The sequence below is a fragment of the Larimichthys crocea genome, chromosome XX (assembly GCF_000972845.2).
Source record: "Larimichthys crocea isolate SSNF chromosome XX, L_crocea_2.0, whole genome shotgun sequence".
Taxonomy (NCBI): domain Eukaryota; kingdom Metazoa; phylum Chordata; class Actinopteri; family Sciaenidae; genus Larimichthys; species Larimichthys crocea.
The window spans coordinates 2,757,688-2,782,545 of NC_040030.1; the positions used below are offsets into that span (position 1 = coordinate 2,757,688).

The following is a 24,858-nucleotide window of genomic DNA, read 5'->3' on the forward strand; positions in this document are numbered from 1 at the left end:
AAAAGTCGGAGGCGTGAAAACTTCAATAGCAGTTGATCTTTATGTTGCATAATTCAACCACGAGATCGGTAACCACGCCACGTTGGACGAATCAACATGTTCAAGCATAATATAGACTTTTTTCCGAGACGACCGATGAGAGGGGCAGTCATAACTCTGTAGCGACTTCTCAACAGCGACGATGGAATAATACGATCTGTATAAATGAAGCAAAGTGGTCACGATTCTTCCATTCGGTGCATAAAAAAATAAGCTTTGCAAGTGTTTAAGGCACTCAGAAAAACAGCCGGTAAACCGGACTGAGGCCACAGCAGGACAGCGGGGTTCGTTTGTTTGCAACAAATCAACAGTCTGAACACTTCATCACAACACCACCTCTTCTTCTACGGCTCTACGTCACCACCTCCTGCCCTTCCACCACACTTACTGATTACATGAATTGGTCCTTGCTTGTGATTCTGCTGCATGAAGAATATCATGGCATAAATATAGTATACATAGTGCAATACCCACTGCAACTGTACGAGTGCTTTAATGCTTTCGGGGGATATGATAACCGGACCGCCGCGTGTGTCCGAACCTTCGACTCTTTGGCGTCTTAGAAGGTGAACCTGCGGTCGGCGGTGTGGCCGACTTTGTCCAGGTTGGGGTTGCAGGCGAACTGGATCATAGGCGGAGGTCCGCACATCAGGATGAGGGTGTCGTCGCTGGGAGGGGGAAGGTGTTCCCTCACCATGTCTTCATTGATGAAGCCTTGGCTGTACTCCCAGTCTGCAACACAGAAAACACAACGGCGTCACCGATAAGTTGGTTACTTAAGACCTCATTGAAGAATATCAGACGTTTTCAAACATTAAAAACTCTTAATAATCACACATGTGAGTTTCCAAGTGTCCGAACAACATGCCGTCCAGCTCAGGAGATGTTCAGAGCCTCAGGAGTCAGAAAAACTGAGCGTTGGTGCGTCGATGGAAAGATCCGACATGTTAACAAAGTCAGACTCGGTCATCTCTAGTCTACGTGAAAATAAGACCTGAATCCGACTGTTTTTTGTTTTGTTCCTCATTGTTCCCCTTAAATAATCAAATTTTAAAGAAAATAAATGAAATATATGCAACATATGATTGTGTTTAAAGTGAAATATTCTGGATTCTATCTGTAAATCTGAAGAGCAGCTTGAATATTGACAGAATACGTCGCTGCATTAGTGACACCTACTGGTGAAATAATGTCTAAACATACAGTACAATTTTGAGATACTTAGTGTTATTATTTTTTATACTTTCTCGTCATACTTCCTCACCACAAAGATATAAAAATATATATTACTTTAATGATTTTAATAATTACAATTACAATTACAATATATTATTTAGAATTTTTTTTAAAAAGGAGCGTTTCTGCAAAATGTGTGATTTATTTTGACCGATATTTTATGCAGCTGTAACTAATGATTACTTTCTTCAGAGATTACTCTGCAGACGACTTTCTTCATCAGTTTTGTCAATAAAATATCAGCACAAATTTCAAAAGTCACATGATCAAATCTCCTGTTTTCCTTGAACACATTTTCTGTCGACTCGGAAAATCGACTCATTAATCAGCATCATCAGATTTAAAAAGTGACTTTTTCTTGCTTCTCAAATCTCAAACTTTGCTGGTTTTGAGTCTTCACTGAATGTTTTGAAGTTCTGAGACACCTTGGAACATTTTCTAGACAATTATTCAAGAAAACAAATGTCTGATTGGATTATCGATGAGGATTCATAAACATATCGAACTCACCTTCAGGTGCTCTGTCCACGGTGAACCACAGCTTGAACCGGTCCGGGTTGTTGACTTGAATCTCCTCCAGCTCCGGCCTCAGCAGGATGTCTTTCTCCGTCTGTAAGAGGACGAAGAATCAAGTTTCAGCGCTCACTGTAACACAGTCCACACTCCCTACAGTCCTCACACTCACAAAAGGAGACAAATAACTGATTGTTGGCAGGCGTCGTGCGTCATGTGACACCGGCTGGGGGAACTGACCTGGTTGGCAAACAGCAGGTGACACACCGTCTCGTCCTGAGGATCCTTCATCACGGCCGTGATGAGCTGCAGCATGGGAGTGATGCCTGCAGAGATTAAAGAAATGAAAGAGTTATGTTCATGTGCTGAAATAAGCAGCTACGAAATGTCTTCAGTTAGAATTTATTACTCTGCGTCAGTAGAGAGAGGTAGCTGCAACGATTAATCTTCTAATCGATTAACCGTCAAATATTTAATTAATCGGAAGCTATTTTGAGATTCGATTGATTAAATTATGTCCAAATTCTCTGAAGATTTTCTGTTCTTTTGCTGGTTTCTGACACTTTATGGACCAAACAACTCAACGATCACCAGATTAACTGATGATTAAAATAATAAATTAGTTGCTGCCCTTTTATAATCAACCAAACAGTAAGTGGTAGACATGGATAAATAGATTAATACAGCGTAAACATGCGCAGTAGTTACAGTGGACTGTGTGGGTGTGGTCTGATCAGATAATAATGTTAATCTAAGCAGCCAGCTGAGCCTCGCCCTGCACACACCAGCGAGAAAAACAAAGAGAGAAATAATCTAAACACTGAAAATACTCATTAAAATTGGAAGTTTGCTTTCATCTTGCACAAAGAAATGTTCAGTGTGCAAAGCCTCGACTTGTCTGAACAGAGCCGAGCCTCACTGGGATCGACTGGAACACTGACTGTGAAGTTATCCCATCACTCAACGCGACCGTGTTTGAAAATGTGTTGGAGTCTGTTACAGCAGCTACAGATTCTAGAAGGTCTGACGACCATATATGGGTGTAATGTTCAGGTGTCCACATACCTTTGACCATGCGATGTATTTCTAACGTTTATGTATTTGTGAAAAAAAATAAAAATCACACAAACTGGACGACTGCTGCTTAAAACTCTAAACACTGAGGCGCCGAACGTTCTCCAGTCTGAGCTTCTGAATCATTAATATTTTTCGGTTTTACTGATTTTAGCAGCAGCAACTATTAATAATTGAATACAGAAAGTTAATTATCAAACCAAATTAGATCATTTTAATTCTTTAATACTCATTTTTTATTGTTTCTCTCAGGCAAACACGATACATGTTTGTTGGTTACAGCTAATAATTCATCTTTGGCATCTCTAACATACAAAACGATTAAAGCTGCAACAATTCATCGATTAATTAATTAACAGAAAAATAATCGATTCATTTTCTGAATTTGATTTTTTTTCAGCTTCTCCTATATTTTTTAGATAAACAAATACTACAGTTGTCCTGATTTTATCTGTTTAACATGATTGTAAATGGAATATTTGGGTGTTTTTGACAAAATATTTACATTTAAATAAATATTTCTCCACAATTTTTCGTCTTTTTATCGACTAAATGTAAAAATAATCAGCAGATTAATGCATATTGAAGATAATTGTTGCAGCAGTGCAGTAAACAGATCATATATTTAAGTTTATGATGAGATTTTTCAGTATTTTTGACATTTGTAGACCAAACAAATCAGAAAATAACAGTATGAAATCAAACATTATCCTTCAAAGAACAATAGCAGACGTAGGATGTCACAAATTCCTGTTTTTATCGGATGAGATAAGACGTATTCTTTTTTCTTACCTGTGCCTCCGGCGATCATGCCCACATGTTTGGCGGACTTCATCTCAGCTGGGGACTTCTTCTCTGGCTGAATGGCAAACACGCCTGTGCAGAGAAGATTCAGGTTTGTGTCATAACTGCACAACAACTCGCTCCGTTAGGACATCAACTTCACGGTGCTCACCTCTGCCCTTGTAAACGAGGAGACCGCTGGGTCCTCTGAAGTCAATAGTGTCGTTGATCCGGAGGCTCTCCAGGTACTGACTCATCTTTCCTCCCTCGGGGAATTTCGGATTAACGTCTTTGAAGTAAATCTGTCGACGAGGGACGACAACAGAAACCGGTTTAGGTAAATAAAACGACGCCTCTCAGATTAAAACAACTTTCCTTCAGGCTTTTTACCTTCACCACCAAGTCCACGTAGCCTTTGTCATCGTCGCTGGACACCGGTGTGTACGGACGGACCACCAGCTTCCCGTCGACTTTGGCAGACAGATAGATGTGCTGCCCTGGAGAGGAAAACACTTTGTGTTAACGTGCATCTTTACAACTAATCAGCAGCTATTTCTGATAAATTGACGAACGTCTATTTATGGTTCCAGCTCCTTAAATATGAGGATTTGCTGGTTTTCTCATCATATATGACTAATAAATTGAATTATTTTATCTTATCTTGAGCTCTGACACCTTCTTAGTTCACCTGTGTTATAAAAATTAGGATTATACTGGGGTGTATGTCCTGTCTTTTGCATGTCTCGCATACCTCCCTTAGTTGGCCTCTGATTTACTGAGGCTGGCAGGGAGAGACAATTTTAAATTAGTGGTACTAGGACAGGAGAAACAGGCTAAGGGAAAACCATGTGGATATAAAATATAGTTTTCATTCTTGAGCAGTACACCAAAAAAAGGATGCTATGATATTATCTGTATCAGTGGGAAGATGTCCGAGACAGCCAATTTTTAAAAAATGTATAAGAACCAACTGTTAGAGCTCCTCGAGGAGCCTTTTCTCTGTAACCTCCTTTGTGTGTTGCACTGTTAAACGCTTCTTCTTGTACAAGAATAATAAATTCAACTTAAACTTTCATACTTAAACTTTGATACTTTGAACCTAGAACCAACAGTTAGAGCTCCTCGAGGAGCCTTTTCTCTGTAACCTCTTTAGTGTGTTGCACTGTTAAAGGCTCCTTCTTGAACAAGAATAATAAATTCAACTTAAACTTTGATACTTTGAACCTAGAACCAACTGTTAGAGCTCCTCGAGGAGCCTTTTCTCTGTAACCCCTTTAGTGTGTTGCACTGTTAAACGCTCCTTCTTGAACATGAATAATAACTTCAACTTAAACTTTGATACTTTGAATCCAGTCTTCCTTATTCGAGGGTTGTTCTTTAAAAATTCTCGTAACAACCTGTTTGTCATGCGTCACATTACTTGAATGTGTGCTTTATTTTTTAATCATAATTGACTTCCACTGAGCAGGAGGAGCTCTGTACGTCTTTATATTTAACTGCGTAATGATGCTATAATTCAACTCCATGTTTTGTCTTGTATTTTCAACTTCAACCTTCTACTTTTTTTTTATTTCTATAGCACCTTTCATACTTGAACTGTAGCCCAAAGTGCTTCACAGAGCAGAGTAAAAACAGAAACAGACAACAACTAACAGTTTTTAAGGTAAGGGAGCAGTTGCATGAAAAACTAGAGATTAGAATAAAAGTAAAAAGCATAAAACTACAACAATGAAACAAATAAGAAGTAAATTAAGACCTATAGGGTACAAAGCAAAAGTAGAGTGAATAAGCACCAGAGATAAAAGTAACAGAGAGTGATCAGGACCTAAAAACTCAGCAGTGAATGCCCAGACTAAAGAGATATGTCTTAATTAGTTTTTTATGAATGCATGCTTGTTTTTTCATTCAGACAAATCCTGGTTCTAGTTTCCACAATGCTCAGACTGATATCGGTGCACATACTGACCGATGGGGAGGCCCAGGACGTGTTCAGGGGACGGCAGGGCGAAGCGGAACTTCCTCGTGTCATGACTGACGATCTGCACATGCAGCACACACAGAAAGAAAGCTGCATTAGATACATGTTTCATTTTTTATAGACGTGTTTGTACTGTAAATTGTCCATAATGCCATATTTATATATAGTGCTGATTATTGAGCAGTAAACCAAAAAAAGGAATGCTATGATATTATCTGTATCAGTGGGAAGGTGTCCGAGACAGCCAATTTTTAAAAAATGTATAAGAACCAACAGTTAGAGCTCCTCGAGGAGCCTTTTCTCTGTAACCCCTTTAGTGTGTTGCACTGTTAAACTCTCCTTCTTGTACAAGAATAATACATTCAACTTAAACTTTCATACTTAAACTTTCATACTTTGAACCTAGAACCAACTGTTAGAGCTCCTCGAGGAGCCTTAATTCTGTTTATACTGCTCATTCCAATCCCAATATTTATATTTTTACTACTTATATCCACTGTCTTTTAGCTTGTATATGTTTTTATTTGATATTTTTTACATCTTCACTTATATTTTGTATTTTGCACTTCATGTTTAGTACTGTTTGCACCAGGATATTCTCTGTATGTCGTGCACATGTGGCAGCATTGATAATGCATTAGATACAAACACTGTCTGTCTGTCTGTCTGTCTGTCCTGCAGACCTGTCCAGTCTGCTCACCTGCTTGTCCAGCAGTCTCAGTGCATATTTGATGTTGGGGTCCTCTAAGGTGATGGCAGGTCTCCTCTTGGAGAAGAACAGCCTGAAGATCAGGTTGATGATGCCGTCCAGGCCGCCTCGGATCAGCTGTTGGTTAAAGAAGAGGCAGTGTGAGACAGGGTGAGACAGAGTGAGACAGTGTGAGACAGTCTGCAGGGCGTTGTCCAGCTCAAGTCATTTTTGTTTAATCCACATCGGGAGGAATGAGTCAGAGTCAGAGTCAGAGTCCTGTGGGCTGGGCCACACCACCTTAAACTCAATGTTAGCTCGTGTGAGTGTGAGCCAACGTGCAGGAATTAACTAGAACAAAAGTAATCTGATTACTCGTTTTAATGAATACTTACTCCGATAATGTAGGACAGCATTTTCAGTCTGGTTGAGCAGCGTGAGTTTGTGTCGGTGCAGAAAGCGGAGCAGCGTCACGGTGCGTAGTACGAGCTGTCAAAGGTTAGAGCACCGATCACATCCGGTCACTGTTTTTCCTTTAACAAAATAAAAGCATCGTTTCGAAACATAATTATTAAAACACAAAGAAACCCGAGTGTAGCAATATATTATTTTAAGATAAATCAGATAGGACTTTTTTTATTTGTTTATTCATGTATTTTCATTTTGTTTTCAACCGACAAAACGTTAAAAAAAACGTTATCGCGCAACTTCTGGTGTGACTTCGAGCTAACTTGACTACGCGCAGGCTCTGACGTCACTTCCTACAACGGCAGACAGGCTTGGATTTTCACAATAAAAGCGTTCAATAAATAAATAAAAATAAACCAAGAAAAACGCCTAAACTTCCCAAAATAAAAGTCCACAATAAACAAATGCACGAGGTCGTTTTTTTTTTATTATTATTTTTTATTATTAAGGCGGTGTTATTTGATCATGTAGTAATTAAATATAATTAAACACATTAAATTAAATTATTATTAATTATTAATTATTATTAAATTTAATTACATTTTTTTAATTAATTACAAATTCAATTAAAAAAATAATTAAAATTAAACAATTTCCCCCTGGCTTATTAAAGTATTTCTGACTTCTAAATCCAATTTTTAATACAATAATAGAAAACAACCACAACCAACACATCACAAATAACTAATAATAATAATAACTAAATAATATAATCATAATAACATATTTATTTAAAAGCGCTTTTTTCTAGTACTCACCGCACATACATACATTAACATAAGAAGTCATCAAAACAATATGAGATAGTTCACTAAAAACACAAAAGACTGAGCTAAACATTAAAGGAAATTTTAAAAAGGTGTGTTTTTGTAAGAGATTTGAAGGTGGGCAAGTCAGTACAGTCAGAATGTGTTTGGGGAGATTTTGATTATTATTATTTATTATCATTTATTATGTAGACCACAGGAAGCCGTTAGAAAGAGGAGCATATTTGGTCGTTTTGGCATGAAATCTTAACAGAACTTTGCAATACCTTATAGATATAGATTATAATGACATGCATAGAATTTAGACACAACGCACAAATGCATTGGAATCAGTCAAATACATAAAATATCTGCTTTTACAGCACTATTCTAGCCATATTTTGCTCTGTATTACTTTAGCCTCTTGTCACACTTGGCAGGGCAGCTGCTGTAAAGCATCACTGTGCGGCCATGTGTTGTTCAAACTCACAGAATATAATTAAATCATTGTCAAAAACATCAAATTCAGGCTAGACTTTAGGGACGTGTGTGCAAAATGATGCAAATAAAAAAAAAAAAACAGCTTTTCATTTGTCTCAGGTTTGAATATTTTATTATTTTATTATTGAGTGCAAACCAAACATTATATAGGATCAAGGAAAAGCTAATATAATGTAATATATAAGTGAAATTGTTCATACTTTGTTTTTAAGTTGGAGCTCGAGCGTGTATAAATGTGCCTCCGACTGTGAAACACTTGCTTAGTATTCACAGGATGTTCTCTTCTGATTAGATGTTTTGGCTTTTAACACCCAAATGAGCTTCATTTCATAGCAGCAGCCTGAAAATCTGTAAATCTACAACCACGGGGTGGTCCACTCATCAGGCTCACTCTCATCTGAGCGTCACATCGATGTGACATCAGGCATTAGCTGGGAGGACAAACTTCTTGTCCCTGTTTTCTGTCTCTGGTAGACATCAGTGAATATTCACTGATGGGAACTGATCTGTGCCCAGAGCAAAATAGAAAACAATGATCATCTTCTCTTTTCATTGTTGTGTTCATACACTGTGTCATGCTCCTCTACATCCTTTAGATGGCAGTAGCGACTTTGTTAAAAGGCTGGTCTGGATGATTCGAAGCCAATTCAGAGCAAACTTGATTAAAACTGGAAATTGTCACACAAGCAAAGTATTCAGACACTTTTCTTGTTGATGTGACAGGAGTTTCATGCAGGAGCAGTGAGTCATTCTTCAGTTCTGCCATTCAGCACTGTACAAACGCCGTAGTAATAGTAATAAAGGTTGTTTTTGTTCTTGAAGCTACTATTCTGTCAGTCACATGAATGAAAACATGACATGATAAGCTTCTGTATCAACAGGAAATAAAACATTTTTATTGATCATTTGTGTATATGAAGTTATATAACAACAGTCAGAAAACTCCACAGAGTGAATCACTACACAAAGTGAAACAAAACTGTAAAACACCTCGTCAAAAATGAAGGTATACACAGCAAATATAACTGTCAGCGGCTCTGCCGTCCACACGGCGAGCGATATGGCAGGAAAAAACACCCCAAACAGTTTCTACGAGATCACAGAGAAAAAGTTTCCACACACAAAATACTCAAGCAGGCAGTTGATATACACAAAGGCAACTAGGATCTTTCTACAGCATCAGATTCTAATACTTTACACAGCTTCGTTTTTTTCGAAAGGTCAAGTGTGGCTTCTTTCGTCAGAGAATCTCGAGTTTCTTGTCACACAGAGTGCTTGATAAGGTGTCTTCCTTCACAAGAGGAGAATTTATTAGTTTGATTATGCATGCATACTTTGGTAGGAAACAGTAACGAGAGGAGCATTGCGTTGCGTTGCAGGTAATGGCTTTTGTTGTTTTGTCGCAATCTGATGTGTTCTGCGATGCTGCCCCCCTTTACTGAATTCCCCTGTTTGTGTCATTTCTGTGTTTTTTTTCTTTCAGCTTTGATTGGATTAGTACAATTCTTTTTTAAAGGAATTTCTCAGGCTACTTTTACAGAGCCTTTACCTTGTACTTTATTCCGTTTTGTCATTTAAATCTGAAGCTGTACTGGAATTCATGAATCTACAAATGTAAAACATGTCAAATAAAAGAACCCCTCGGCCGATGAGGGATCGGGAATGCAGCTGTATTTCAGTATATTCAGTGATTTTTGGAATGCTTTCACACAGGGAGGGGGGATTTTTTTTTGTTATGAAATAAATTCATAATAGTTGAAAAATATAAACAAAATGACTTATTTTCTTTCTTCTTTTTTTTTTTTACAACAAAAAGTGCAAAGTACATCTAATCTCACGGTTAAAGTAATCTACACCAACACAGTCCACACTGTACATTCAGAGTTTTCATCTCAAATATAAAAAGGTTGTTGTTGTTTTTTTTTGAATGAACAGAGCAGCTAACAAATAAAAACACCCATGATGAAGATGACAAATGCTGATGAGATATAGTATATGGATGATAGATTAAATGATATTTGTGGCTTTCATGTCACTTTTATAATCATTCTAGATATACAATTTATGACACGGTTATGTAAATATGTACATTTTTTTAAGGGGATATTTTGAAAATGTAGAATCTCGTTTGGTATTTAACTAATACTCCCTGAAACTTCTGATGCTGGACCTGTGTGCAAGAAGAGAAAAAACAAACCTGCAAAAAAAAATAATAATAATAAAGGGAGGGAACCCTAGACAGAGGTGTCAAGCTCCAACCAATCAGCTGAATCTACCTGTGCTGTGTCCTAACCAATCACTGGAAAGGAGAAACATCTCTCTGGACTGGAATCATCCTCTTTAAGAGTTAGAATCTTCTTTTTTTTTTTTCCTCGGGCAACGCCACCCACGTTAACACTATGGGATGAACATACAAGTATTGCACAGTGCTCAACAAAATGCTGTGTGAAGCGACCCACTTTACTCGGGGTAAAACGTGTTCCCGCCTTTGTTTCATCGCGACGCCACGCGCTCGCTCTCTCTTTCTCTTGCGTGTAGAAGGGAAAATGGCATTAAACGCTACGACATCACTACAGAACAAACTGGTTTTTCGCTACCTACTGATAAGTCTACATCTCTAAGCACACACGGCAGTCACAGTGATACACAAAGCAGTCCTCAGAGACTCATATGGAATGACAAGTAGCTTTTTTTCATAATAGTGCTATCAACTACACAATAACATTGAAAACATTTAGAAAGTCCTCCTGAAGCTAGCATCGAGTATATGCAAGAGGTTCCTCCAAGATAAGAGACTTCATGGTTTTCATGGATTAAAACTTATTCCTTTGCTAATTGGACCCGTAGTAAAGGACATGATGGACTAATAACCTACGCAGACCATTAACTTTACGGTTATTTCGCGTTCTCTTGGTGTAGTCCTGTGCCAACGAGAAAACAAAACTGATGTAACTGCTGTCGGCTGTGATTTGTCATCGTTGCTTTCTTTTATTTTGTGTAATTATCGATCGAACAGGCGGATTTCTGGCTTCAACCTGCGGCGGCGGCGGTCCTGAAATAAAAACCAGCCAACAATTGTCCATAAATGTCAACAAGCTAGTTTAAAAGACATCCAGTGCAAAAACAGCAGCCACGTAAAAAGTTAAAATTGGCAGTAAAACATGGCTAACTCTATTGTCACTGTGAGAAGGCAACGCAAAGCAAAGACTGCGATTCAGGTGCACCATTGCAGCCAAAGACATTGTTCCCAATAAACCAAAGCTACAACCACTAGCAAGTGGGAGTGTGCATGAAGAGAGGATCTCTACATGGAGTCACCTCCCTGGAAATGGCAGTGTTTAGAAACTCGCTTCGCCTCCCCCCCCAGTTTATGTAATCATATACATCGACCCAAAAGATTAAGCGATCGCTCTTGATTTTTCTTTCCTCTCTTCCTCTTTGAAGGCAAGGGGATCGTATCAGAAGAGACAGCCCCTGGTGTCAGTAGATCTCCCCCCACCTCCTCCCGCCCCCCAAGTCCCAGCCTTTAGTAAAGATTGTAAAAAAAATCATGCAGTTTACTAAAAATAGTCAAGACGTTGAATTGCTCTAAAAAATAGTCCTCTTAAAACCAGAGTCACGACTCTTTTTTTTTTTTTTCCAAAGATCGGACCCTGGTCTAGATGCAATATACTTCCAACAATGACAAGGCTGTTCAAAGTTAACAAAAATATTGTTAAACGAGCTTAAGGACACAATGGCTACAGCTTGGTGCTTATTTTTATTTTTATTTTTTCCACATGGGGTCTGTGTCTGAAGGTGTCGAAGGAAAATATTTTTTGATTTTTGGAACAGAAAAACGAGCCAGTAAAAGCTGAATGATGGCCTTTAAAAACGAGGACCTGTTCCACTTAGAAGAAACTGCCAAATATGGAGAAATGAAACGCTGTTTGTGTTAACTATCGTTTCTGGTAACAGTGTGCATCAAGCTAAACATATAGTTAGGTCCTCTGATTGAGAAATAAGTACAAAAAGTTGTAAGAAATCATGTGCTTGTATAATTTCCAGCAGCATAATTTTTCCCCCTCAGAACCATAGCAGTTAATGGCCTAGTATTTTGGAGTTTTGTGTGTATATATTCTGCCCATCAGTTCGTCTTTTCTGTGATGATCCCTTTGCTGAACTTATAGCCAGACATCGTCCTTTACAATGTGAATATATTTCCACTAGTGTCTTGCAGGTTGGAATTCATTTTTTTCTGGAATGCAATAAGGTAATAAGGTAGAATTTTTAAATCCTGGGATATATAATATTGGCTTTCCTCTATATCTGCATTTACATAATTTAAAATAGAACATCTTATTAAAAACATCAAGATATACACAGATTAGGAAACGGGTAACAACATACAAACACATAAACTAGAAATCATTTTTGTCTGCATACTTATATATACAACTGTGGTACAATAAATTCTTTCAGTCATGCGCTATCTATACAGATCATATTGCTTAAAAGAAGGGGGCATTTGGTCGGGGCGATTAAGGGCACAGATGGAAAACAAAAACTGCTGAATCAGACAGGAACAAAAACAAAAAAAAGAGAGAAAAGCGAGAAAAGTAGGGAACCTGATAGAAAAGAAGCAGACGGTGGGATGTTGTCGCAGGACGGTTGAACGATTAGGGTTGATTGTGATTTTAGGAGCAGTAAAGCTGGGGGAGGCGGGGTAAACGAGGGGGGGGTGGGGGGTTACATGGATGGACCCATATATCACTGAGGTATTTACACATACTGGCTAAAGAGTACTACAAGGCAGGGGCTGAAAGGGACCCTGCCTATTTCTTGGTGGAGAGCTGAGCATCCACCTCTTCCTCTGGCTTCAGCACGTGCCACTGGGCGATGGGTCTCCTGGGGTTGGCCAGCATGTCGGACCAGTGGCGCAGCTCCGTCCCCGAGCTGTTGAGGCCCACAAAGACCTTGCCGATGGCATCGTTCTTGCCGATCTTGTCATAGTCCAGAACAGTTATAACAACTTGCACTTTCTGTAGAAAGGGAAGAGCGAGGGACAGAGGAGAAAAAAATGTAAATGTAAATCGAGGTGTCGTCAGCATATAGACGGTTAATGCTCATGTTTGCTTTAGATGACTTGTGTTATTTTCTAAAGGACTTTCCAAATCACACATCCATGACACGTGGGCAACTTCATCTGCTAAGGAAGGTCATGGTGTATGATCAAAAGCTCCAGAACAGCGACTAAAGGAACCTTCAATATCAAGAATGTGCTCTTAACAATCTTGTGGAATGGATGGATGACGAAAAGTCCTTAAAATTCACAGGAAAATGAAACATTTACAATTCAATGACAACTGTGCAACTTAACCTACTGACAAATATTGTGTGATAAGTAGGCTGCTACTAAAGGGACCTTCTGGTGAGATTGTTTTCATTGAATAATAATGGTAATTCTCTGTTTGAAAGTCTGTTTTGTTTTTATTCTGTAATTTATCTTGTTATTGTGACTGTCTTTTATTTCTCCTTTTATGATGTAAAGTACTTTTGTTTTTAAAAAGTGCTCTCTAAATTAAGTTTATTATTATTTTTATTGGATTTGTTCCAGCAGACATGAGCTGTACTCGATGTAAGAGTATAAAGAAACCTGAGGAAACATCGAGAGGCAGAATTTTTTCAACACAATAGATATTTTAAAAGGTCAGATTCAGGGGGCTCTACTTAATGAATGTGTCAGAAATGGAATATGATATGCACGACTATGTTTTCATTCATGTATAATCACTTGAAAATAAGAATTAGAATGAGCTTTTTATATAAACAGACACTCTAGATCAGGCTTTTTGCATTTTTCACTGCTTCCATAGTTTCTCCTTCACGTGAGGCTGGAGAAGGTGAGGTGAGGTGAGTGCAATCAGCAACTTACACCACTAGACTGCACTAAATCCAACACATTGGTTCTTTAAGGTTGCCTACCAAATATGAGTGAGCTTCTCTGAGTGCTGAGCTGCTCATGCATGCTTCTATTTATTACAAACAGATGAGAAATGTAAAGAACATCAAGGTTTGTGTGACTGGGAAAGAGCTAGACGAATATAATTAGCAACAGTGTGCACTAGGTTAGAAAAAGGTATGCATCTGAGTCGTGCTGGTAACGCGGAGAACGAGGTGCTTCATTAATATTGATTAACAGTAGCTGACATTCCAGACCAGGCCTCAGTTATTTTCCGAGCCAAACGCGGCAGAATGTTTGATTACTCAGAGGTCTAAGACTCAGCCTCGGCATGTGTTTATTCAAAGGGACACTGCAAAGAGGAGTGACCTGGGCATCAATCTCTGGCAGAGAATATGAATTAGTGCACAAAGAACCCTGATTAAGTTTCGATCCACTGGCACGCTGAGGCGAGGCTACAGCCACCTGCGAGAGCAAAAGAGCCACTGTTATAAAACAGCATAATATGCCATGTAATGAAATGCTGAATAAGGTTCCCAGATGGCCAGTTAGGGTTAGTTGTTCACCTTCAAATTGCTAATTAAATGACTTGGTTTCATTAGATATTAGCAGGCTCCTTTATGCCCAGTCAATAGTGTCATTGTCGGGATTGATTTACCAATAATAATGAGAGTCATTCAAAGAATAGCTCAATATTTTGGGAAATAAGCTTATTGGCTTTCTTTCACCGAGTGAAATGAGAAGATTGACATCAGTCTCAGTTCACAGCATGTCTGGCTACAGCACAGGTTGCCAGATATGGTCAGTGTCCACAAACTTTAGGGAGCTGCATGGAGCCACTGCACCGACCAAGAAATACACCCTGCATACTTCCACTAAAACCTCAAATCAGTCCTTGCTCCAGCTCTATAGTTAACGCACAGACATGAGATTCATATATACGTTCTCATCTCACTCTTGGAGAGAACAGAAATAAACCTATCCCTCCTCAAAATGTTGAACTATACCTTTAAAATATATAAAGTTTTACATAGAACCAAAAAAGGTTAGATTTGACTTTATTTAATGTGTTTAATGCATTATATAACCACTGCCGATTGGCACAGTGTATAAAATGTATTATATTTTTGTATATATTTCAGGTTTGATAGTTAAGTAATCTATGAATGATTCAATGACAAGCAGGGACGCAGTTAAACAGTCTATATTTGCCACCATGGGGGAAAAAATGAGAATGTAGAGCTTATAAATTAAAACTAATTATGTTAAATAGTTTCACTGCCTGCTGTAAAGCTAATTGTGGGTACTAAGGAATTACTTCAGCCAATAACGAACCTTCTGTTAGTGTTAGAAAAAAAGGCCAATTAAAAACAATGTGTGTTTGTAATTCAAATACAATCTCTGCGACAATTAAAATCTTAAGATTAATCACACAAATGTCACCCAAGGTCAAGTTTGACTCATATCTGCCTCTGCAGAAAAACATTTGTAGCTTTCTATAAGTCGGCGTAATTTCTTGGAAATGTTCACAGGGTGGGGAAAAAGTATGTGTTTTAAACTGATAAACATGTTGAACTGTGAGACATTAATATGGTGGGAGGAAGTCTTTGAGTGTCTTTATTTTTAAAGTCAGATGCAGCCAGAGGCCTAATAAGCTGTCAGCGTTTAAACAGCCCATTATCTTAACATTTACTACAACGTCTTTAAGGAGCTCGGTTGTTGTTTGACTGATTGGCCACAGTTAACTCGCTCGTGAGCATTCGATACACCTAATCAATGACAAGTTTATGATTCAATCAGTGCCACTAATAATTATTTAATGATCAACCTGGCTCTTGAAGATAAGAAATGTAAATGTAGCCAACATGCCGGTATCAGCAGCACTAAATTAGGGCTTGATTTGGATGGGGTTGATTGGGATCAACAGACTTCAAATTGAATCTGAGGCTCATGGACCCAAACTTGTGATTTGTGAGCTGTGACAGGCTTAATCAATTTGAGTCAATTACTGTTTTGCCTGAAGAGATAATGTTTGTTTTTATGATTCTTTATAATTTTCTGTCATAATGTTCCAGGAAAAGATGCAGGCTCTTCTTTGTGTTGGATATATGCTAGTCGTCGCTGTATCCACTGATGTGCGTGGTAATCCTTGTAAGACGTGCAACAAATGACATTGAGATAGATGCCACAGGCAATATCAAGTGCAGAGAATAACATCAACTGAGCAACAAGCTTGTCAAATTGTGAAATGAATGGCTGATTTAAACTGAAGTGCCTTTGATTATGCTGTTACGATGAAACGCCTCGAAACTGATTGTTTGTTACACGAGCTTCCACTTCCACATAAACTGTTTGTGCAACAAATGTTCGCCGGTTCTTTAGAATGGATATTTTCTTGTAAATGGACGACACCGTACCTGGATTTGTTCAAATGGGACTTCAAAGCTAAAGGACTCGTTGTAGTAAGGGTTGAGGGTGTTCTTCTTGATTGTCGTCTTCTTCTTCTTCAGCCTCTTGCCGTTTTGCATCAGGTGGATCTTCACGTATGGATCTGTAGAGGAGAATGAAAGAAGAAGACTTTACAAGACACTTTTACACAACCAACAGACACAGAGCCACATCATTTGGAGTTGTGTTTCATGGATGGAAGTCCAATTTTCACGCTCCTTCTAGCTCTGTTTTTGGTCTCCACCAACTCCTGAGAGAAATATCTGTCTCTGTCTATGTTCACCAGCTCGTCGTTAACTTTGTCTGTCTGGCATTTGGTGCTCGGCAGGTCGCATACAGTGGAGGTTTTCGCTGCCTGCTGTGCTTGAAAATAATGCCTGAGCCAAAACAGTAAAGTTGCAGGCTGTTAAAGCAAAACGAAGACTTGAAAGACACAAAAAAAAAACTCCATGGAGCTGAAGAAAGCTGCAGAGTTCAGTGACATTTATCTGTGAGAATGTCATATGTGACACTGTTAGTAGAAAAATACCTTCAAGCTTACAGTATCTTGCTATCTTGCTTCAAAACAAGCAATGGGCTATGGTGAACATGAGATGTCCTGTGTGTTTACATCACTCAGTAAACCTTCCCCCATTCAAGAGCCTCATTTTCATCCGTCCGAATGCGATTTCAAGTGGCGTCCAAGTGGTCCGCCTCGCCCGTCCTCATCCACTCTCTGGCAATCAGGTAGATTGTGTGTCTGAAAACGGCAAACCACCCATCGCTTCTCGTTGATGACGTGACTCTGCTCCTCCTGATTTGTTTACAATCTCAAAATTGTCATCAGAACTAAATTGGACAAGAGTTAGTGTCTCGAAGGGAAAACTAACAGGATGGCGGGCAGCAATCTACTTTTTTTTTTTTAAATTGTGAGATAAATACCGTGTTGTTTGGCTTTAATTGGTCCATTAATGAGACGAGGTGAGGCTGGTCCTAAATGAATTAGAAAATGAGCACATGTGGGGTAATTATTGAGAATGTATTACGCTGGTACATCGTTAGCTGGTTGCCAATCATGCCTTGAGGTGACATGTCACGACGCCAAAACTCAGCTGTCTGCTGGAACCGGCTGATGGCAACAAGTCAACTTTTCCTGTTGATTAGGGCCAACGAACCGAAAACAAACCAGGTTACAGTCAGTTTGGATATGCGGTGATCTGTTTTAATCATAGAGGAACCTGATTTCTGTGACAGAGAAATTGGCCATGTATATAAGTAATCAGATTTCTGTGTTTTTACATGTGGACATGACAAAGACTGCATGCAATCACAGTGAAAGCATGGTCCAATTTACTGCATGACCTGATTTCTCCATGTAACCTGCTTTCTTGGGTGCATGTACTGAATGTGGAAGCTGCAGTTCCACTAATGGTCACTAGATGCTGCAACTTGCACCTTCTCCACTGAAGCACAAAATAAACATCTATATTCCAGAAGAAGTTATAGAGTCAGTAGTTATTTTCACGTCTTTTAGCAGAACGTAGATGCCTGTTGGTTTTTAGAATCAGTGTTGCATTATATTAAGAATGTTTTGAGCCATGTGACACTCTTAAAAGTCAGTTTACGTGGCTGCCCTTTGCTCCCCACAGACTGCAAATCAAGCAATAAATCAATCTTTGAACCTTCGTCTTGGGGCAGATGGATATATTCTTGGGAACTCTCGATGTCACTCATTACAAATGCATTAGTGTAAATAAAACAAATGAACACACGTTGGAAGTTCTGGTTCCACACGTGAAGACTGCATAATGACGCTTAATGATCTCCGATTTTCACCCACAGTCATGACGACTTTACAGGCTATAGGAGGGAAAGAAACAATGTCATTTGTCATGTGAGACAACACGCTGTTTGAGAGAGACAAAAACAAATAACCACAATAATCTCAGAGATGCTAATGAGGCAATCCCACGCCTGAGGCTAACAACATCCCCCCTTAACTACTCGACCTCAGATCCGTGCATTGTAACAAATAAGGCAAGACTTTGCTTATAATTAGTTGTTGAAACACTGCTTTGCTCTGATAATGGGATCCCATATGCACAAAGTCTTTATGTTCTTGTGTGTGCTGCACTGAGAAATATCTCTGTTTTTGCTTGGAACATTGTGAGATTTCTAGCAAACACTGAACAAGCTTAGCTCCCTTAATCTTTCATCCAATTTTGGGGGGTGGGATGAGGACCTGATTGCAGACTGGCAGGCTCGTCCAGGGCAGCTGACATGAATACATAGAGGAAAAAAAACACACAAACAGAGTAAGAGGGGGAAAAGCAGGGAAAATAAATAGACGACAGAGACATGAGTGAAATGGTAACAGGCTCCTAATGGAGTGGGTGTCCATTATTACTCTCCTGCTGAGAAGAGCTGGAGTGCTGGGATGAGAAAAACAGTGAATGAGGGTTGTGCGCATGTTGTCACTTTGCGTAGGCGTACAACCAATGGTCAATCATGAACTCTCATTTCAGACAGCAATATGAGTCCTTTATGAACAGGTTTTATTCCTCAAATCAGGGTCTCAGATTCAAAATCTACATAAAAAAAGCATGACATTTGGCGCATACGCTTAAAATCTTACAATACTCAAGTGTTGTTCTGTCTTTCTGCAGTGAACTCCTGCAAATCAGTTGCCAGTTCTGTTAAATATACCCCTCTTGGATCATCCGTATGAGTGGGGTGGAGTCCTGTTGGTTTTCTTTTGTCTCATCAGCCACGGGTGGCTGTCATTGCTCATAGAAACTTTTTTTTTTTCAAACTGATCCTGCGTAGGCAGACTTCCTTCTTGTCAAGTTTACTTAGAAAGTCAACCACAAAAAAACGAAATGAAATGGCAAAGGCCAAAAAGGGTTGAAGAAAGGGGATCAGTGAGATTTGAACTTGTTGAATTAGATAAAGGAGAGAACACATTTAAAGAACCATGGATATTAGTCACAGTTTATCTGTGCAAACAACATTAAACTAAGCTACGGTGGTGGCAGATTTACTTGAAATTCTTAGTTATGTTTGAAACAACGGGGCATGGATTTCAGACAGAAGTAGACTAAAGCAAGCTTCTCATTTCTAGCCAACCACTGTCTACATATCCCAGGCCAAAACAACATGTCTCGCATGTCTCGTGCACTTCCCTTATTTGGCCTGTGATTTACTGAGGCTGGCAGGGAGAGATAATTATAAATCAGTAGTACGAGGTTAGGAGAGACAGGCCAGGGGAGTACCATTTGGATATGAATCATAATGCTCATTACTGAGCAGAAAACCAAAAAAGAATGTTATGATGTTATCTGTATCAGCTGGGAGGTGTCCGAGACAGCCAATTTTAAAAAAATGTATAAGAACCAACTGTTAGAGCTCCTCGAGGAGCCTTTTCTCTGTAACCCCTTTTGTGTGTTGCACTGTTAAACGCTCCTTCTTGTACAAGAATAATAAATTCAACTTAAACTTTCATACTTAAACTTTGATACTTTGAACCTAGAACCAACTGTTAGAGCTCCTCGAGGAGCCTTTTCTCTGTAACCCCTTTTGTGTGTTGCACTGTTAAACGCTCCTTCTTGTACAAGAATAATAAATTCAACTTAAACTTTCATACTTAAACTTTGATACTTTGAACCTAGAACCAACTGTTAGAGCTCCTCGAGGAGCCTTTTCTCTGTAACCCCTTTTGTGTGTTGCACTGTTAAACGCTCCTTCTTGTACAAGAATAATAAATTCAACTTAAACTTTCATACTTAAACTTTGATACTTTGAACCTAGAACCAACTGTTAGAGCTCCTCGAGGAGCCTTTTCTCTGTAACCCCTTTTGTGTGTTGCACTGTTAAACGCTTCTTCTTGTACAAGAATAATAAATTCAACTTAAACTTTCATACTTAAACTTTGATACTTTGAACCTAGAACCAACTGTTAGAGCTCCTCGAGGAGCCTTTTCTCTGTAACCCCTTTTGTGTGTTGCACTGTTAAACGCTTTGATACTTTGAATCCAGTCTTCCTTATTCAAGGGTTCTTCTTTAAAATTCCCATAACACCCAGGTTGCAGGTTGTCGTCTGATAGCATCCATTACCCCGACCTTCACAAAATGGGGAATACCACCTGCTGAATGTACTAGCTGAAACCTGCGAGAAAAATTATGTAGTTGGCATGCTCGGCTAACAAGCTTCCTGTAACTGCAGCAGCTTTACAATGCCTTAAGTAATCATGTTGATGAAGACAGCTTAATTACTTAATCTTTCCTTTTGGGTTTGGAAAGGTGGAAAAAGAAAGCACTCTTAGATAAACTCCAAGATATCTGTCTTTGCCTACAACTGTTTGCTGAAACAGTGCTCCGACATGTTGAGTGCATGTCATGTATCCTCTCATATTGGTAACTGTGCCTGAATAAACATACAATACAACAGCTGAATGGGATTATACGAGATAACCCTTTCTCAGTGTTGAAAAAAGAAAACACACCTGTGGCGCCACATCACTGCTGTCCAGGCGGCCCTTATCTTTCTGGCGAGCAGATGAGAGTTTGGCATTATTGAGTTTTGGGAGGCTCGCCGTACCTCATATCCGGCCCATTTTACCGCCTTATCCCAGACGGGTGTAATCTCCCCCATTTCATGGATGAATGCCAGCGCTCCTGATGCAAGAGCGCTTCCTCACATATGTGAGGATGAGGCTCGCCTTCGCTATCCTGAGGGTTACTCATCTGAGTCCTGGATCTTGGCCATAGTTTTATGAGGCGATGCACTATCAGTGGTCTATACATTTCCCCCAGGAGGCTCGAAGCAGGTTTCTGGAGAAGTGAGCCAAATCAGCTGCAGAGTTCAGTAGAGCCGCTAAAGCTGTCTAATTTTAAAGCGGTTACTTACGGTTTGTATTTCAAGCTGTGAATAATTGCCAGCTGTGACTCACTCAGATGATTTTGGTGAGGGTAGTGCCTCTCGCAGTTGAAAACTTCAATACTATACTGGGGTGCACAGACATATGGCACCGAACAAAGAGTTTCTTCCGTGTTCATCGACTTGTAGCTGCTGCGGGCACTGGCAGCAGAGTTGTGCCAAATGAACACCGATACGAGCGGGGTTAAATATAGCCTGGCTGTCATCTTAGCTTCCTTTCCATCATTTTGGATTTGCCATGGTGTGTGCACCCAAGGGTGACTGTCGGTTTAGTTTTACACACTCGACTCGGTGGCGAATGACACACATACCGCACAAACACAAAGCGTTCGCAGTTCTCCGAAGGCGTGGAAAAAACCGCCTCCGCAAAATCTGAGGGAGATCTTGGCGATGTTGTGTTGCAGTCTCGTTGTTTTAACAATGAGAGTCTTAATTATCTCAAAGCTTAGAAATCTTCCTGTAACTCATCTGCTTCTCGTTATCTTCTTGTTTAGATTGAAGCAAAATTCAGAAAGAAACAGACACTGAAAAAATAAATGCTTGCGAGCACTAATCTCTTTCAGGTAGCGTCTGTTCATCATCCTAATGATCCCACTGGCCCTTACAAGGAGAAAACCTCTCAGTCCGACCAGCACGAGCACCAAGACAAATAAACCCTCCAGCCGAGAGTCTTGACGGTGAGCTGGAGCACCGGGTCGGGGCAGCGCGGCTTCATTACCGCCAACACGACGCCTGTGTGCTTAGATAACCCCCTCCACTCTGTGAGCCATTACCTGGTTGTGTGCAGCCCTCTGGGAAGTCTTCAGGGGGTACAAAGAGGATGGGATGCCGCCACTACTGCCTCTATGAACCTACATGTCCTCATTTGGAGTCGCTTAGCCTTTTTTTTTGTGTCTGACACTTCTGAGTCTGACTCACCTCCGATGGTGCAGCATGCCGGGGATAAACCATAGCAGCTCCAAGTATTATAAAACACACCGTTTCAGACAATAAGTGATTTTTTTTGTGCTCCTTAGGACAAAATTACATCTGTGGGAGGTTGAAAGAGTTGTTGATGACTTAGCCTGCTGCTGCAATTACAAGCTTTTATAACTCACTTTCTGGTCTGTGAAACGCACCGCCCACCTGGAGTTTTCAAGGGGTCTTTCAAAATGCGATTGCCTTTTGCGAGTCGCCATAATGGATGCCGTAACTATACATTTCAGCGGAGTCGGCTAAAGAGGACAGAGGAGTAACTTGTCTGCAATGAGGCTGGGGATTATTTTGAGACGACAGCTAAAGAGCATGGTGCCCGGGTGCATCACCGGCACTTAAGTAGCAACGATCCTAAAGAGCAGCAAAAGTCAACTGTCCTTTAAAAAAATATCATTTCTGTTTTTTTTTTTGTAGGACACACAGCGTGCAGTTAGATTTGGAGGGATGTTTCATGAAGAGCCAATCAAAAGAATTATTTCTGATTATACATTGGTTAATGATAATACCCACATCTTCCTCTCTGAGCCATAATTAGGCACGGTAAACAGGATGACAATAGAGGAGAAGGCTGATCCCAGGCCATCAATTACTTGTCCTCCTTCTTAAGCTCTGGCTGAGCCGCCCTGTGGATGGAGGCTAATTATTGTTATTACAGACCTGCCCATTATTTCATCCATCTGCTACACTTTTAAGCCCGTTCTCCGAGCAGAAAAAAGCAGTCGGCACCTAACCAAAATCAAAAACCCCAAACTGCAATTTAGGGTATATTCTGGTTGTGTGTAATTAGAAAAAACATGCACTGTGCTATTACTGTATGCTAATAATTTCACCCCCGAAACCCACAGACCAGTGCACACAGATAAAACATGCTCCAATTAAATGTGACATACAGTATGTGGTGTCAAACTGTCTGGCTTCCCTGCTATTTCTCCTGCTCTGTAAGAGACAAACTCGGCCGTCAAGCGCGAACAGATTCACACCATTTTTTCGTCGAATGTGGCTGACAACTCAAAAATACACGATGCAAATGGGTACAGGTGAGAGCTAATGCCAGTAGAATAAAATGGCAGCGGGGGAGGGTGTTTTTCTTTTTTTTCTCTCTGCCAAATGGCTGCATGTACCCGTCTGATAGATGAAAGGCAGCTCTGAGCTTTTAACGTGAGCCGTGTTACTGTACTCGCAGGATGTTTAGGCTTATATGGAGAGAGACTGGGGCCGTCGAGCAGAAAGCAAGTGGACCCAGGTGTACGGTAATTGCAGCAGAAAGAGTCGAGGCAGGGGGGAAGTGCACACCAGGGAATTTAAAAATGAAACCACTGAAGAAAGTCAAAGGAGTGGAGAGAGGAGAGGCGAGGAGCGGCTTATTGTGTGATTTCTGTATTTGTGTTTCAGATCAATACGACACCTCCACCTCGTTGTTATAATGCTGGATTTTCATCTCAGATAAGGCGCCCGTAGATTAAGCGATAATCTTACAAGTTAACTGCGTGTCACACGTGAATTAATCTCGGTCACTATCCGCGTCAGGCAATATCAGTTTTGAGGTGAGCTCGGGTGAATGAGTAGCGGCTGTATTGCAGCACCTGAGACGTAAATGGGTAAAAAAGAACAAAGTCTGATTGAAGCGTCGTCGACCTGTGACGCTCATCTGAGTCACTCTTTTCTAGATGTGGCAAAACAATGAACGAGCACTCAAAAGAGAAGGGCGAGGAAGAGATTGTGACGCCGGAAAAAAGCGAGTGTGAGGTCAAAAAGTTCATCGTACACGACTGATCGCGTTGTGGGATTTCGCCTGTAGATTTTTTTTTTTAGAAGATTGATGCATTCTGTCTTTTTAAGGAGTTCAGCAAACGGTGAGAAGGTTGCTGGTTTGAAGCCCGGCTGTGGCCTTTTTGTGTGAGTCTGTGTGGGTTCTCTCCCACAGTCCAAAGCAAATGCACTCAACAGGTTAAATGGTGACTCTAAAATTTAGTTTTTATAAACTGGGTTTGGGAATAAGGGCCACGCCTCGTACTCATTCAGTTTCCGTTCTCCACGTACTTAAGCACTCCTTTTCCATCCACTGCTTCTTTGACGCCACCGTCACATCCCACCCCACCAAACCCTCTTTCTCGCTTTGTCCCCCCCTTTTCTCGTCTCCATTCTCACACAGGAACCAGGGGCTCTAATCCGTAGAGTCGCAGAGAGACGGTTCTCCCCACTCAGAGTCTCCATCCTCCCCAGGTTCCTTCCAGGATCCCCCCCCGTCAACCTCAGGACCACTCTGCCGATGGTCCCGCCTCATCCCTCTCACCTTTCCTCCCCTCATCCCTCCCTCCACCCCTCATCCCATCATCCCTCCATCCCTCAACCCCTCTAACCCCCCTTTTCCCTAAACCCTCCCCGCAGCATACCACCCATGCTTCCCGAACGTCACTTGTAATAAACATGTTCAAACTTCATCTGTACGGGCGTGGTCCTTGTTAGTGAATTGTCGGTATGTGTGAATGTGAGCGTGAATGGTTGTTCGTCTGTAGGTTGGCGACTTGTCGCCTGTACCCCGCTGGGATTGGC

The 24,858-nt window shown here is 40.3% G+C and overlaps 2 protein-coding genes across 6 annotated transcripts in view; both read right to left on the minus strand.

Moving 5' to 3' along the window:
- Window positions 1–21: 21 nt before the first annotated feature.
- cyb5r3 (cytochrome b5 reductase 3) lies at window positions 22–6,844 on the minus strand. The gene is made up of 9 exons (XM_019276924.2): window positions 6,707–6,844; window positions 6,324–6,449; window positions 5,612–5,684; window positions 4,036–4,142; window positions 3,818–3,947; window positions 3,655–3,738; window positions 2,029–2,114; window positions 1,786–1,885; window positions 22–771 (listed from the first exon to the last, which is right to left on the minus strand). Exons 1-9 carry the CDS (start codon window positions 6,725–6,727, stop codon window positions 599–601), a joined length of 900 nt encoding a protein of 299 aa, XP_019132469.1. The 5' UTR covers window positions 6,728–6,844; the 3' UTR covers window positions 22–598.
- Window positions 6,845–8,900: 2,056 nt separating this feature from the next.
- The window catches only part of syt1a (synaptotagmin Ia), a 172,373-nt gene continuing 156,415 nt past the window's right edge, over window positions 8,901–24,858 (minus strand). For all 5 annotated transcript variants that reach the window (XM_019276907.2, XM_010737257.3, XM_019276906.2 and 2 more), the window contains 2 exons: window positions 16,385–16,518; window positions 8,901–13,047 (listed from right to left, as the gene is read on the minus strand). In XM_019276907.2, coding sequence (XP_019132452.1) covers window positions 12,841–13,047; window positions 16,385–16,518 — 341 coding nt within the window. In that variant the 3' untranslated portion in view covers window positions 8,901–12,840. The remainder of the gene's footprint in view (window positions 13,048–16,384; window positions 16,519–24,858) is intronic.

Bases quoted from the DNA above. Each gene is read 5' to 3' on its own strand.
- cyb5r3 (XM_019276924.2), bottom strand. From the start codon at position 6,727: ATGCTGTCCTACATTATCGGA. The intron at 2,115-3,654 runs GTAAGAAAAAAG...TAATCTCTGCAG, and splicing joins CATGATCGCCGGAGGCACAG to GCATCACTCCCATGCTGCAG. The intron at 1,886-2,028 runs GTCAGTTCCCCC...GTCCTCTTACAG, and splicing joins ACCTGCTGTTTGCCAACCAG to ACGGAGAAAGACATCCTGCT.